The following is a 17,349-nucleotide window of genomic DNA, read 5'->3' on the forward strand; positions in this document are numbered from 1 at the left end:
CGGGAACCTTAACGAGCTCGCTCGAAAACCCAATTTTCCCATTCGCGTCGAGTCGTTAGCCCCGGTCTACGCATCGATGAATTATTTCGCGACCGTAATAAACTCGCGCGCGACAAATATGGCGCGCTGTCTATACATTACGAAATAAATATTCGCGACGACGGTGGCGGCGGTGGCATCGACGACGATAAATCAATTCTCACTCGTATATAATTCTCAACGTCGCCTGTGTAACAGCGGGTTGTTAAGATTCGACCACAAATTTTCTGCCGGTGTACGTATTTGGTGGGGTGTCTACCTGTGGCGATAGCGATGGGCTCCGTGCACGCGCGATGCGGAGCTCTCCAGTCTGCGAACAGCGCTCCAACGCGAAGGACGTGGGAAACGATCGATTCGCCGACGGTGCTCGATCCCTTATCCCTCGAGATATTCGCGCATGTTTACGAGAACTTCCGGACCGGTGGAAAGAAATCGCGCGCGAAACTCTGTGTTTACCCCGATCGTCCAAGATTCGCGCGGCACGTCGAACGACTCTAGCGCGTAAATTGATCGTGACAGTGAAGTGTAGTGGACGAAATGAACGTCGCCTTTGGAGAGACTATGCGCGATCTGGAACGATCGGTTGAATAAAATTTCTGCAAAACGTGTTCGGGGGAACGTGTCTCGCGGGGAGAGAGGAGCGAAGAAGAAGAAGAGGGTCGTCGAACCCGAGGACGCTCCGCCAAAATTAGTACTCGACGGTGGCGTGACCTTGACCGGCGTTGACCAGCCCGAAAGGAAAATCGAGAGTGGTCGAATCGTTTTCTGTGCGCGAAGGTGACACGAGGGGGGTTTAGACGGAGTGAGATGCGCCATTTTCGAGAACCGATGCGAGAAGGTGAACGATCCTTGGAGCGTTTCGCCGCAGACCGGTAATGGGATACCAGAGGTGACGGCAAGATGAACGGTCACGGTTCCACCAATGAGGTACTTGCGCCGCGTTCCGTCCACGTTTCTTTCCTCCTTCCTTGGCGTTTTTTTTACCCCCTGTTTCTTAGCCGTGTCGCCCGCGCGCGGTTTCTTGTTGCGTTCTAAATTCGCCGCGACACGGACTTAGGGCTTATACACACCAGCGCGACCGAATCGGCCAGCGAACGCGGCGGGGACATTGTTAACCTTGGTTCTGTTTGCTTCGAAATTAACGAGAAACTTATCGCTTCGAAGTCTGTTCGCTCGTTACCGTGTAAAAATAATTTCGGTATCTCTGCGTCGAATATTTTGCATTGCGTTTGTACGCTTAGTTTAACAATTTTTTAATAACGAAACAAAAGACATAAGCTGCAGGGAGATCTCGGTTGCTCTGGGGCTCCCGACGATCGCGAACCGGATGGAACGAGAAACTCAACGCTCTAACGTCTTTTCAGTTGGGTGTAGAAACGATTCTGTGCCTCTGCATCGAATATTTTGCATTGCGTTTGAACGTGAATTTTTTACCGTCACCAGGTTGTGTTAAAGCACCAATTTACATAATAATGAAACGCTTGACAATTCGTCGAGACAAAAGACACTGGGAATACCAGTGTTGAATTTGAGAAATAAAGATTCTTGGTCGAGGAACGTGTTATGTCATTTTGAAAGGAACAAAAGATATAATTTGTTCTGCAGGCGGGGAAATCCTTTGATCGCTCCATTGTTTGTTTTCTAGTTTTCATTACGTTTTATTATAAATTGCTGGTAAAATGATATTTTAAAGGCACCGTAATTTCTACGCCTAACGCGTAGCTGGAAATCGTTTCATGGTAGAAAATTAAGAAAAATGGCTCCTAGGATCGCACTTGCAACAATGAATTAGAAATAGTTGACCTACGTTCATTATCTGAAGTTAAGCCAGCAGGTTAGCTAAAATAAGTAGGCGTTGAAATGTTAACAGTGAACTTGAAGTAGTCAAAGTCCACGACTATATACCGGTTCTCGAACGATAACTGAATTTATGTGGGGGTGGACAGGTCTTCTAGGTAGTCTGGGTTTGGCTGATCATCTAAGATCTCCCACATGCTGTCGACAAATCTGTTTTTGTTCTTTATCGGTATTGCTATTAGTTATACATATCTTTGAGCGAGTTGCGAACTTGGAGGTCGATCGAGAGACTAAATCGGACTAATACATCGATCGGAGATGAAACTTTAGTTAAATTATAATACAACAGCAACGTTCAGGCAATCTTAGATAATGAAAAATCTAGTAGCACATTAGTAGTACATTAAAAATGGCTGAGATTTATGATTGTAAGGAGCACCATTTCTCGTTCGATAACGGAGGTTAAGCTGGCCAGGCTTTTGGATGTAGGTTGGGGAAACGACCGGAGTATCTCACATTTGCGGTTGGGAAATCTTGTTACTAACATTGTTGCTAATACAACACAGAAGATTATAGATAATTGTAAGCCAAACCCAACATAAATTTTAGCAGTTAGGGATAATCGAAATGCATTGCTGTATCGCACTGGAGTACATATAATAAATGAGCGACCATTTTCTGTAGTTTGGGCGGTACAGTAAGATTACTGCAACGTTTATACGTCATTTTTCTTGTTTATATAGTTCGTGTTATATTAGTTGTGTACGAGTAAAATTCTAGGCTACGTTTGCAGCCGATATGGCATCGAATCTGACCCGTATGCCACGAAATAGCTTCCTCCGTTAAAGGGTTGAAAGTAGACTCGATTTTCACAGAGAAACGTGCACCAGTATTCAGGTTACCATTGCTGAAGCAGAACGAAATAGTTGACTGCGATACGCCCTTTGACTGCACGTTGGAAGGAACACGATGGCTTGCGGTGATGTTACTGGTTTCTGAAACGTTCGCCCAAACGTTCGACTTGCCATTGGCTTCGACGTTTTATTGCATTAGTGTGCACGAGCCCTTATATATAGCTTTAACAGAGACACGGAATCCTCGACGTTCGCGAGGATGTCTTATGTATCCATGATTTGCACGACTGTTCCAGGTTTCTGGTCTCTGGGTATTCTTAGATAACGCTCGATACTCACGCATGGCACGCGCATATCGAATTATTAACGCGAAATATCACTTTTATTACAAATTTTCGTTTCCATTCCTGATCTTTCAAGTGTAAAAAAATGAACCGTAGAAGCTTCCAGTCTCTTATTTCCGACGATTACGTTCGCTGGTATCTTATCGCGATCGTTTCGCCAGAAATTGTTCGCAGTAAACGATCAATCCAAATAAAGAAACCGTTTCAATTACTAACGTAATAACGTGCACGTTGAAACGCAAACCTATCGCGTTTACCTTTTATCGAGTGCTTCCGCGGAGCTTAGATTGCCTTTGCTCATTTTTTACGCTAACGAAACTCGCAATTCCCGAGCAAATTCTGTTTGAATGAAGAAGTTCGATAAGACGCATATGCGAGATTAGATAAGGCCCACCGACAGGTGAGCTACCGTTCGAACGTCGAAGTTCACGGCGTGTTTTTCCACTATTCTTCCACCCGGTGGATGTCCTCCATTGGCATTCGTCGAAGCGATACGCTGTAGAGTTTCCTGGTCGCGGTAGTTTTCTTTTTTCGCAGTTCGACGGTGAAACGGTCGCTGGACGAGCCGTAATCGTTCGTAAATACCGCTGATAAAGCGGCTCGCGTTCCTTTGTCAAGCAATTTTAATTATCGATGAGTGATAGCGGCGTACGTCGATACACATGCGACTCGCGTGGAACGATAGAGGCGTAACGGTTGCGTTTTCGTTGGAATTTCGATAGTCGGCGGAAACTCCGAGCGTCGGTATCGAGGCCAGATGGCTTTCCGTCTTTTCCATGCACACTGCGGCCAGATTGATTGGACATTTCGAATAAAGGATCGCTGGCGAACAGCCAGCCGCGAACCGGAGAAAACCGTTCCGTTCGATGGGCTCGTTTCGCGCGCGATGGCGAAAACTAAAAGACGAACTTCCCCTTTCGATACTGTCTGCCAGTCCGTTTGCAAATACATCGATAATCAGGCTTCCGTCGGAGAACCGGATATCTCGTTTTATCTACCGTTGTGCATTTAGCGCGAGCAACGTCGCCTGGTTTCGTTCTTCGAAATCGAATTCATTCCAGGACTTTTGCTTTTAAACTGTTATCGACTGTGCATGGGGGGTCTGAAATATTTGTAAATACTTAAGAAGTTGAATCTTCCAAACGTTGAATTTCAGAATTTTTTTCGTTAACGCGTTCGAAGATAAATTAATTTTTTTCCTTAGATAAATCAAGTTTATATCTATGAGAAATATAGTCGATACCTAAGGACGCGTGTATCGAATAAAATGACACCAATTTGAAAAATGTAGTTTCGAGAAAAACGTGTTTAAAGTTTTTAACGAAGTTTCAAGATTCCAGAAGCTTGCATTATTTTTATAAATATTTTTTTAAGTACGTAACATGTTTCCAAATGAAAACAATTCTTGATGGATTAAAATATGAAGAAATATTCCAGTCTTCGTTCTCAAATATCATATTTACTCGTTCTCTTTTAGAAACTCGGGGAATACCAATATTCCAGGCGTCTTTCCAAATTCAGTAAAATGTACTATAAAAACAGAATTTCATAAAACGTTTTCGCGCGAAGGCAACATGTAGTTTTTGTTCGGCTTATAGACTCTAAAAAGAAAATGGTCCACGCTACGGTATCGTCCTGTCATAAATGGAAGTACTTATTTTGAGGTATATATAATATTGAAGATATGTAAAAAATACTTAATAATATTTTTTTTAGAAATAAAATTTAAAAATAAAACGAACTTAACTTCTTGGAGTTGCAATTTTGTTTGTTGCGAGATAGAAATCTATCACAAAGCCATTCGACTGAATGGATTATTAATATGTAGTCACAACTTAAAAGATAGCGTATCCTTCACCTTTTGTATTGTTTGCGAGTCTCGTGTTACGATGCTATAGGGATTGGTAACTTACGAGCTGCCAGAAGTGCTATTCTTTCTAAATGGAATCGTTCACTATAGATCATCGTTCAAAGAGCTATTTAAGAGTTGACTTGGAATAATAGCTGACAATTTGTTTGCTCTTCGAAATACAATCGAACCAGCTCCTTCGGGCTAGTTTCTTTCATCAGTCAACGATACGAGTCAATCAAGAATATAATAGTCCTCGAATGTACGTTGGTTCTGGCTGAAGAATAATTAGCAGTTCGGAAGTGAATGACTGTACATCGTTTATTTTGTGTATTGTTCGCCGTGTACGCGTCGTGAGCCATCGAAAACAGGTTCCTTCTTACCAGGATTCGTTCGATGTAAATCATTTTTATAGTGTATCGAGACTTCTAGGTATAGATGGTGATCCTTTCAAAATTATTTCGAAAGAATCAAAGTTCAGAAATATCTGGACGAACCCAGAAAACTAATAAAGACAATTGCAAGAATTCAGAAAGCATGAATCTGATAAATCGTTCTAGCCTTATTCAGAAATTCACCTCGAACGCTATAACAGAAAGTTTCCATAAAAATCATGTGTTATTCCAATTAAATGTTGACGTAACTTGACTAATCATTATTTGGTACGCAAAACATAAAATCGGTTTTAATCTTTTCTGACATTTTAATGATACAAAAATGCATCAATAAAGACATTACCTCGATATTAGATCATGCTTGTTTACCTATAATTATCGACGTTCTACGCTGACGATCCGGATCATAGACATTTCTTGCGAGTCTCTTAATATTCATTTTGCAAGACCACGCCCATTATTCGCGAAGATGAAACGGAAAGGCTTGTTTCAGACTGGAAGAACGATCGAAATTTCGAGAGAGGCGTTCCGCGGCCCTTTCAACGCCATAATTTTTAATTCATATGCCCGATGAAAAAGACAACGGCGACGCGCTTTATATAGTGACAAGAGCAACCACACCACCGTAAATCTTGCGTAATCACGACCAATTAATTGGCATGCAAATGAGTCTGAGAGCAAATTACTGCGAACGAAGGCGGATCCATTCATTCGCGGCCTCTCCTCGTCCTACTCTGTCCGCCTTTTCTACTCCGTGTTCTCTTTCCACCGGCTACATGTATTCCGTTTCGCGAACCCCGAAGAAGAATTCGGTCGAGACTAGCCAAGGTTGTTCGTTGGAGTTCGCAAACTGGCCGAAATAGTCCTTCTGGGAATCGCGTTTCGCTGTTAAGGTCGCGCATAATGTGTCTTTCTACTGAAATTCCTTCGCCTGCTGTGTGTACTTTGCAAGAGAATGTTTAACGCGACGAACATCAGTCTGTCGTGGAAACTAAAGTACTCGTTCCAGTTGTACTGTTCCAACGGTCCATGAATTATTCATAAAATTTGTCATGCCAGGTATAAATATTAATGGGATGATAGGAACAATTTTTTCAAACGATAATATACATCGTCATATTCGCATTTACATTTTTGCGATATCGCGTTTCGTAACTATCGACCTTTCCTTGCAAACGCGTTTAATAAATTAGATCATTTTTCCTGATCCATTTCTAACTCTATACGAATTATTTTGCTAGCAAAGTCGTGCATACTGTCTTGGACGATTCTAATCGTTCGAACAGTCCTCCACTTGCGAACAATTTCTATCAACCTTATCGAGAAAAAGACTCTTAACAGTAGCCGTATCGTAGGAAAAATTTTAAATAAGAAAGGGAACGTTGGAATTTAATTTAAGACGGGAAATAACTTCAGGACTAGAATTTTCCATCGTAGATAGGCAACATTCTTATCTAGGAACAAATTCTGATTAAGAAATAGATGATAAACAACCGTTTATCCGCACGTGTTAAACTAAAAGTAAAAGTTTCGATTATGGAATGAAATATTCTACGCTACGTAAATAAAAGTTACGAATCGGTCCTTTTGGGTTTATTTGTCGAACCAAATTTTCTTTTTGTTCTCATTGTATTTAAAAAATTACCAAAATAGTAATTTTTCTGTTGATTTTTAGCTTGCTAGCGCGTTTAGATGACTGTAATATTATTATATTATGTTATTACGTTCTCTTATAAATTGATCCAGATTCGTCGTTAACGAATAATAGTAATAATTTTAATTTAAATCCCCACATTTATGGTAAATTTTCATTCTCAAAAATATAAGAAATGCTTAAGATACGAATTATTGTATTTAGTGGTTGAGACAACCCTCTAGGAAGCTTTCGTTTCATTAATTCTAAAACTATGAATTTGTCATTATCTAATGTTTCGTAATTTTTGTGACATTTGCGGTTGATCTAGAATCCTTTTCCACGACTCGTAGGAAACATCCTTTCCCGGATATAGCGTCTACGTCATCGCGATCGTTTCTCAGCGGTGACGCGGAGAAACTTCCTGAATTCCTTTCGCGTCTGCGTCCACAGGACTCGAGCAATAGACGAAGCAAGAAAGGGAGGAGCTCCCCGCGACCGAGGGTATTAGATCCCGGAGAAGTTTCGCGTTCGAGTTCAGCCGAAAGTTTTCGAGAAGCCGAGAGCAGCTGAAACTGACTCGAAATATTACGGGGATTCGCGGATGCATTATCGGATTTGAAAAACTTTGCAGCTGTGTCTCGACTTTCAAGACTTCCTTATTGCTCCAGAAACACACCGAGCAATTTCGCTTCCGTTTCTATATCGTTGTTTCTGCAACAACGGTAGAAAAGCGCGCTGGCTGTTATCTCGCGACGAACAATACGATCGTGAACTTGCGAATTTCGCGACACTGCCAGGTATCATCGGGGGAACTCGCCTAACGGAGTCGGGCGAATTAACTCGATCGCATCTTAAAACGGTTGATCGTCTCGGGAGTCGGTAATTATGGGTACGAATACGATTATTCGGCGATGTAATCGAGTCTATCTTCTTTCGTAATACGAATAAGATTCTGGGATTATCCGTGAAAGGTGTACTTACGGTTCTACGGTTTATGCATTATACAATTGGAGAAAAGTGTCCAAGGAAACGATATATCTTATTTGCATAAATTGAATTGTCTGATTCTACTGGAAGAAGTATTGGAGTGAAATGATATAAAAATGTGCAGTTGTATTATAATGCAAACTGTGAAATTTTAATAGAACCGAACTTTTATTTTTCTTTTATTATTTTCATTTGTTGTGAGTCTACTGTTAATCGATCTTACTAAATTCTGATTTCTGATGCACTTCATTCTCGGTTATGGCGAGAAAAACAATTCACATGATTAGTTCGTACCTCTGTTCCTACCCTGGGTATGCACGAAAGAGAAACAGGAAGGGAGACCCTAAGTGTGGAGGGTAGAATTCTGGTGGTTTTTGCCAAGTTAACCTCGGATTACCAGCCATAACGTTTTACGATCGCGACTCACCGGAATTGCTATTCCATTGGTGGGTAAGGACCGCTCGTAAGGAGCTCGTAAATGACTCTCATGAAATTGATTCGATGTGCATCGAGCCGACTGACACCGATCGTCCATTCGCGAAACCGGGCCCAACAAATTTCGACGATTCCCCGTTCACAGGATCGTCGAACGAATTGCCGAAAGGTGGACGAAATCGGCCGTAGATTGCAATCGGTTTTATCGCCGTTTATGCGTCTTACCGGAGCATCGTTTTAATCTTAACGGTAGTGGATTCCAAACTTTTTGGAAAGGAGAGAAAATATCCGCCGCCAAGATAAACGAGGCAAGAAAAAAAAACGGTTTTTATATTCGTAAGAAAAATTACCATACAATAGAAAAAATTTATTTTCGATTAAATATCGCGGTTGAAAATATTTAATTGGCAGGAAAAAATATTGAGGTTGTCAATTGTATTTGTGTGAGAGATTTAACAATGTCGTCACTCGTTAGAGACCAGAAGACAGAGTTCACCTTACATAAGACCTACTGTATTGTACAAGAGAACGTGCATTAACGTGTAAAGCAATTATTGTATTAGTCTATGGCTGCCCAATTATTATATTTTACCGTATGAATCTAAAATTAGTTTAACAATTTTTTAGTAGAATCGCTGTGAAACGTTTTGGAGTAAATCGCGAAGAACGAAACGGTTCATTTTCTATTGAAAAACAAAAGAGGTTTGAAGATTATTCTCGCGGGGCCAGCGAAGCGGTCCAATCCCATCGGACGATTCAGATAACCCTCGGCGCTTTATAATAAGCGTCGCTCGAAACGACGGATGTCTTTGCTACGCAGCCTTGGAGTCGAACGAGACTGCAGGAAGAGTATTCTAATTCCGCGTATGAAATCCCGATAAGATAACGCAACAGGATTTCATTCGGTCGCTCCGGGCCAGACGTTTGCAGCGCAAACAGCCAACAGCGCGTCAGGATCGTAAAATTCATCCGACTGCTAATGTACTGAGAGTCCGAGTAAGGTTGGGTGCACACATCGACTTTCTGTCTTGCGACAATTCGGCCCATACGGTATAACGTATGAGAAAATATCTTCGATCGTACCTTTAAAAACAGTACTCGACTGTTGACAAAATTCATGAAAAAGTGTCATTTCTACTCATATTCGAGGTTCTTTATGGTGAATACCGACGCCAATTTTCTAACAATTTTTAGATTAAAAGCAATCGATTTATATTTACATTTCGAAGAAAAAATCGACAACAAACGACAAATTCTCTTGATGAACGACGAAGTTTTTGTTTGTTGCGTTCTGATCTCTGATGGATGCTACGCTGTGCACCAACTATGGTTACATCGTTTGATAGGATTAAAAGTCTCAACTATCATTTCATAAAAGAAAATGAAAACTGGATCAAAAAAATATTTTTCTACAGTTTAAGGGTCACTCTCCGCGTTCCTGAAAGTCTAGTACAATATACCTTTTAATCATCTCCGAAAAAAATTAAGGAAACTTTAATTTTAACGCTGTTGCATGAGAATCCCCCCTTAAAGGATCAAGTACTACAGCTTGCAATGGAAATTTTTTTTAAACTGATCGAACATTTGGGAAACTTTTCTCGTCAGGTGGTGCGTAGGAGAATCTTCCAGTTTAGAGCGACTGTTTAGAAACATTTACGATGAGACATTCGCGAAACATTCGGGTCGAATTCAAAGTTGTCTCCGACGCGTTGTTTCATTTCGGCCGCGGTGATTTAACTCCATCGTTGAACGTCGGACAGGCTGAACGGGCTTTAATGACGCCGCTCGAGACTGTTCGAACGCGTGTCGGCTGACGTTCGCGCCGTGTCGTGCAAAGCTACAACATTCCAGTAGTTTCGTGCGGACAGAGAAGTTGACGCGTGGGCGTGACAGCCGCATGAATCGTATCTCGCCCGTGAAACGGATCCCTCCTATGTGCACGAGCGTATCGACGCCCATAGAGAGATGCAAAGTTCAGCCGCGGCTGGCAATAAATTGATATTGCACGGTTCGCGCGGGAAAATCGGCTGATCGGTGCGCCGGTGTCGCGCGTGACGAATCCCGATTGCGTGACGAAACGTTGAAACTCGTTGGATCTCTACTGGTAATTCAGACGTTCTTCCGTTACTGCGTTCTCTCGTAAATTGTCCATTCGAGTGGACCAGTGGTTCTTATCCTATGATTTTCGTCAATGATTCGAAAAATGATCAGCAGCGATTCGTTGATTGAACGTTTCTATCCCTTAAAACTAGGAGAATTCCTCTTGGAGATAATGTGGAATCTCACCTTTGCTATAACGTGCCAATCCTGGAACGATGTTCATTTTAAGAATCATTACTGTATTCCGGATTGTGAGAATTTCCAGATATTTATTTTCGTCGCATACGATATACTTGAATAGTGCTATTATCGATGACCTTACTTTAAAGCATAAATGATAGCCGATGTCGAAATTGCCGACTTTGAACCAATGGTAACGCGTATCGTAAAACACAACACTTGCTGATATTCGTTGAATTATTCATTACATATTATATTCTAAGGTTGTATTAATCATCTCGTCGTATCCAATAGCGTTGCAAGCATTTCGGAATTATTTTTAAAAAGTACATAAAATTGCAGGAATACTGGATAATCAATTCCCCATACCTGGATATTTGAGAAACATTTTTTTAAAGGGTTAGTGATCTCTTCGCTTTGGAAGTCGTAACTCGGACGCCCGAGCAAACATCGGTTCATGGGAATTGTTCGAATTTTAGGCCCGAGAAAGAATCCTTTGAAGAGCGTGTTAAAGTTCACACGCGATCGCGCGCGTGTACACACTGGGTTTGTGGGTTACGTTGTGGGCACGCAGAATTATTCGGCTCGTAGAACGAACTGCTAATGAATATTGATGCGCCGCAGGTTCGTTCCGCTCGAGGTCGATGCATTAGCATTATTAACACTTTACAGCAGAGAGTGGTCAGCCCGAAAAGGAGAGATCGACCGAACGATATTAGAGATCGGTCGTAAAGAACGGGCAAGTTTTTTCGTTCGGAATTTATCAAAGTTAATTTCACGCTGTTCAACGTACGCGTCAAATTTACAATCCAAACGCCACGACGTTAACAACAATACTGATTTCCTATATAGAAAATTTATCGAATACGATATGTTACGATTTTCATTTTATTTTCTGAGATAAACTGGGTTCTGCTGAACGTAGAATATCATCTTTTGTTTGATAAATATTGGTATTAGATATTTTCGGAACCACCACTGCAGACAAAGCTGGAACATCGTATACGATAACAGACAAACAGAATTGCATTTTATTTATCTCCGTTACCGTCGATTCTATCGAAAATTTCTATGGAACGGAAATGTTCCAATATTCCATTTTCGATGAATCTTGTTACGTATGTTATTGCAGTAAATGCAACGGTAAGCGAGATATCGTACATTGTTTGCCCGAACAACGAGACAGAATTGACTTTTATTTATGGGGTCACCATCGATTCTATCGAAAATTTGTACGTAGCAGAAATGATTTAAAATCGTATTTTCAACAGATTCGCTACGTCCTCCATAATTCTCGTTGGCAACGTAAATTTTGCGATGTTACAAAGTTTGGATTGCCAGTCGAGCATGGAAATGCTATCCCAAATTTATGAAACATTTTTATATAATCGCGTGACAAATCTCGTAACTTAAATTGTTTCTCGCGCCTAGAGAATTCGATCGAGGCATCGAGCAATGACAAAATTTTATACGAGCATCGTTTCGTCGTGCGACAGTTTCTTTTCGTTTTGTAGGGACTTTGCGACAAATTCCTATCCGGCTGTTATCGATTTAAATTGCAATACGAGGTGATTGAATACGCAACGATACGTAACCGTACGGAAACTTCGAAGTCGAGCCACCGTCAGCGGAAACCTGCATTTACATGGTATCTAATCGGCGAGTGTCGAGCTGAAATTAAACGAGTCTGTCTCTGCTGTAACATTGAACGAGGTCAGAACGCAATACGTGACCAATTGGCAGACTACGAAACAATTTAATGCGATTAGACGTTGGCCGGGGAGCAGCACTGTCTGTCCGTTGTCAAATTTCGTGGCTAATGACGTGCTCATCGTAGGGGAAATTCATGTCAGCTCGTCGCGTTCGCCTCGTCTTCTCGGTCAATTGACTCGTCTGCGCCATTTCTACGCATCCAAAGATCAGAAAAGTTTCATCGGAAATGTCCACTAAAAACACTGTATAATTATTTATTCGATTTAATCTTTGGAACACCAACGTGAGTAATTCGCACTCAACGATCCAAAGATCCTAAGGGAGTTAGATAAATTCCCTTTAATTTAGTCTCATTGGTGCAAATTACAATTTTTTAAGAATATTGAAGGATCAGCAAAAACCATGCTAATATTTATGACGATAACACTGACATCAATGAAACTATTTGGGAAGCTCGGAGAAATACATTCCAGAGTGACATAAACTGACTCGAAGTATTTGGCAGACGAGTTAGCAGCGTGAAACTCGGAGGTGGCGATTTTGTCCGTATTTCATACCGACAGTAATATTACTTCCCGTACTATTTACGATCTCGCTAGATTTAATCAATGGCGCGTTAAAAATAGAATGAGATTGAATTTCTCCGAACAGCATGTTACGAATCGCCTACTATTTTCCCAATCGTACACATATCCGTACGAACTTGAAAATTTTGCGTTAATAGAAATTATAGGAATTATTATATTAACGTACGAAAAACATTATTTAGTTATATACTACAGTAGGTTTCGATCTATTAAGCATAACGTGATTCTACAATAGAAATTGTGATTTTTATTTAACGCGAAACGGACGAAAGATTGTTCGTCTGTTATTTTACCCATCTTTGACCGAGTTCTCTTCGGAAAGCACGAACAGCAGGATCGCCGCCATAGTTTCACAGTTTTATCACAATATAATCTATGAAAGTTTCCCTTCGTAGCGAAAGAAACAGGAAGCTGCAGTAAATCACAGCCAATAGCCCGACCGGCAGGTTTTCTTAGGTTATCGATTACCTTTAAAGTGTACTTTGGACTCTTTTCTTTCCAGCTCGTACTTAACTTTTCTGCCGAGATGACTTCCGATCCGTTCGCCGATCGAGCTACGAGAAACGTTCGACAAGTGTTTTATGCGAATCGTTCCTAGCGATTTTCAAGTTTGCTCCGAACGTTTTCGTACTTCCGATTCTTCGAAAAATGCTCGTGCTTCGAAACGCTTGCTCGCGTCTCGTACGTAACTTTTCAAACGAAGTGTTTTAAAATAAGAAGACTCGGTAATCGATGAATCCGACTTCTGTCCGATATTCGACGGAAACCGGTGAAGTTCGGTACTTTAAGAGCGACATTGCGAAAACTTTGATTTTAATCAATCAACGAAGCAAAGTCTGAACGAAGTACGTAGATACTCACGAATTAAACACTTCAGAAGTCGTGGACTCCAACTTTGACTCTGAATATCTAATATCTTTGTAAAAATTTCTAAAACGAATTATACAGTTATTTAATTATTGTATATAATAAGCGACGGGACAAGTGCCTAAGCGTAATAAATAATATTTCAACAGCAATCGTTTGTCTCGTTCCTCATTGAACGAGCCTCGTATTATACGCATTTTTAATAAATCAACCGACTGTTCGTAAAAATGTACGCCTCCGAGCATAACCAGACACGGAATGTTTGAAAAACGACCAAACGTCGGTGAAGTATTCGCAGAGAAAATCAACGGACGAGTCTCTATCCGTGTAACTTCGCGTTCGCGTTGGGCTTTTTGCGGAATATCACGCGCGGCATGTGGGAACGGCGATAATCGAAAGACGTTATCTTCCGAAGCATCGAGATAACTCGCCCACCACCTCGACTGGCTTGAACGAACCAGCAACGCGGTGGTCGTTGAGAAACGACGGCAAAGGAATCGCTCTATTACCGCCGCGGTTATACGTCGATCATCGCGGGCCTGCGATCGTTCAGGTCTCCGTCACAGGCTAATATCACGTTGTTCGTCGTCGTGGTTCGCGGGAAGAAAGTCTGGAAAATTTCTACTGTCGTAGAAAGAAGCATCGTTGCAAATGTCAAGTACTTGCGAGAAAGTCATGCTGATCGTGTCCCTCTGGCGGCGAGCGCGGGAAGCGTCGCCAGAAAAGGAACCCCAAGCGGCTCCTTATTATCCGTGACTCGTTGGAGCGGCGCGCGACGCTAATTACAAACTTTTATTACGAGTCACTCTCGGGTCTAGGAATCGCGATGCTCGAGACTGGCTTCCGCGACCAGGGACAGGAACGGGTTCCGAGTCGACGAGGGAAAGAGGCGGAAATAGGGGAGAAGGAAGCTGAGATAATAATTGCGGCGATTAATCAGACTGGCCGCGAGGCTCGAGCAACGAACACGCATCGATTAGGCTTGGCTGCCTCCGCGAGCGCGGTGATCCGCGTGGGCGATCGAGGAACTCGACGATCTACGACCAGTTCTCAGACCTCTCGTCCAGGGTTCCCGGTCCGTCGTATGCGTCGCTGAACGAGGAAAGGGTTGGACGGGTTGGTTCGAGGCGAAGCTTCGTCGAAGCGGCCCTTATCTATCGCGACGACCGCGAGAACGTCGTTTGACGTTAATTACCGGCGCTCGGGGAACGGGAGATTATTCTGCGCGTATCGATCAGGAATACCTACACCTGGATCGTAATTTCCGCGAATGATCAGTCGGAGATCGGTCGTTGAGAGAGTGCTTCCTATCTGTGGTTCATTAGCTCCGTGTGCTTAATGCGTGTCAAGCCTGGTAGCCGTAGTCGTTATGCGTTTCTATGATAATCATTGCACGGGAATTCTCTCAAATCTGTATAAACATTATCGCAGGGGAGCAAACGCGCTTCTCGCTCTGACTTGCTTTAATTATATATTCAAGGCCTCGAGTGGACGCAATCTACATTGACTTTAAGATAGTCTTTGATACGCGGTTGGTCGTTTTATACCTCCAGGGAAGTTAAATTTCCGATTTGGATAAGCAGGATTGTACAAGGAGGTTGGCCAGGTAGATTTTTTAATACAAAACTAGATTTTGTAGAATTAGCGGTCAATCACTATCGGGCGGTGTACTGTTTGGGATTACGAGTTTTCTTATTTACTATAAATGTTACAAGCTAACATCTTGAATCTGGAACCCAGGGTCGCACTCAAAATTCTAAGAATGCAAACATTCTGTATGCAGATTTAAATTAATTTTCAATTAAATAAACAATTTATAAACCAGTTTTATCGTACTCTAGTCGATTAATAGGAATTGCCGAAAGTTCTTTGGGTGCATAGAGCCAAGGCAAATATCAAAATAAACATAGAATATGGCATATATTATAATAGGTGAGTCAGATTAGATATTTTCTTAGAAAACAAACAATAAGAATAGAAGTGAACATTGTAAAATTCATTGTACTATAAGAAAAGTCGTGAAGTTTAAATGTGCCAGAAATTCTAAAAGAAATTTAAAAAACGGTCATTTAACCGGTCGTGGTAGGTTTAGTGTTAATGGCCGTAGCGCAGTTTGCTAAAAAATAACGAAGAAGTCACGTCCGTATTGCAAACCTACTCGTTGAACCGATCCTGAACACGGACTCTATATTTTCACTCAGCAACTCGTCCAGGGTTCCGGGGTGAGAAATTCTAAGGGAGTTTCCATTTCCTCCAGGATTCAGCGGCGCGATCAATCCCCCCTCCCGGCGTCGGTTAGACACATTTATAACAAGAGCTCAGGATGAACGAGACACGCAGGAGGTATCATTCGTGGCGTTTACGAGGTACCTAAGCTAATTGCAAAGTCTCGCGGATGAACGGCTAGAAGCGCGGAGCGGCGCGGGAGAAAGCTGGATGGGTAATTAGGTATATTAATCACGGCTGAGCGTCGTTGATTGCCTCTGGGTTCGAATTTACGCAGGAAAACCGTTCGAGTTTGCCGTTCGTTTGCGCGCCACGGTTGTTCATTGTGCGGATCCGCGCCTCGTGGGGGCATTCCCGCGCGATAAACCGGTAACCGCACGGCCGTTACACCGCGAACACCACGGCCACTTTGTCGTAGCGTGTCCGCTCCCCCCGGTACCCTTAAAGCCACGTTTACAAGTGTCGGCGAGCGCGAGGATTCACGCCGGCTGTCACGGACCGAACGTCTGCCTCTGGCGCGAATTGATTTAACGACGTTCGAGAAAGGACGCGTCCGATGGCTTCCATTCCTCGTTCCCCTTGCTCCTTTGGATTTCTACTCTCGAAGACTGGCGTCCGGGCGATAAGAAAACTATGCGGCTTCACGCCAGAGAGGGAGGGAGGTTTAACGCGGCAAAACGTCGAAGTTGTTGCTTTTGAGACGCGAGGACGAGACAGCGGGCTCCGGGAGATGAATCTTCCGTTGCTTTGTTTAAACTCGAAGGAAATTCTCTTGACAAACATGCCCGAGGATGGGCAACATGCTTTATATTTCCTAGGTTTGCGATTAATCGAGAAAGAAACCAGTTGCAGTATGGGATTTTACGCTGCAAAGTTTATAATTGTAATGCGTCTTTGTACGCATCAAAGCTGAGTTTCACGCTAATAATTTGCACGTCGAGAGAACCGACTTCGTGTCCATCCCTATACTTTAGTAGATTATCTGGTACTTTCTTATCTTTTTCTTACTTTTATCCTTAAACATTTGTCTTCCTTGTACGTATCTGATCGCAAATTTTTAATAAAGTCTCCTGTTTCTCGGTTAATCACTATTAGCTCTCGATTTTACATCAAACAGAAATGGCATTTTTACAAGAAAAATGTCTCAACTTTTCTACAAAATACTGTACGATAGTTTAGTTTCCTTTATCGAGTATATATCACCAGGAACATTCGATGAAATCAGTCCTCGCGCGATTACGTGGCTTTCTCGCTGGGCGCTCGCGATAACGAATCCCTTGCGAGCGTAGTGCCTGGATAAAAGGCAGTAGTTCGGGACCGCTCGTCGCGTTTTAACGAGG

The 17,349-nt window shown here is 42.2% G+C and overlaps 1 protein-coding gene across 6 annotated transcripts in view; it reads left to right on the top strand.

The window, feature by feature from the left end:
* The window catches only part of LOC122404609 (tensin-3), a 215,286-nt gene that overhangs the window by 85,700 nt on the left and 112,237 nt on the right, over nucleotides 1–17,349 (top strand). Inside the window, exon 1 of one of the 6 annotated variants that reach the window (XM_043408725.1) lies at nucleotides 357–966. The exons of the other annotated variants lie outside the window; for them this stretch is intronic. Within the exon in view, the coding sequence (XP_043264660.1) occupies nucleotides 940–966 (27 nt within the window). The 5' untranslated portion in view covers nucleotides 357–939. Of the gene's footprint in view, nucleotides 1–356; nucleotides 967–17,349 lie in introns of those variants that run through there. 6 annotated transcript variants of the gene reach the window in all.

This window comes from Colletes gigas, unplaced genomic scaffold, assembly GCF_013123115.1.
Source record: "Colletes gigas isolate AHSC1104 unplaced genomic scaffold, ASM1312311v1 Colletes_gigas_Sc00003, whole genome shotgun sequence".
Classification (NCBI taxonomy): Eukaryota; Metazoa; Arthropoda; class Insecta; order Hymenoptera; family Colletidae; genus Colletes; species Colletes gigas.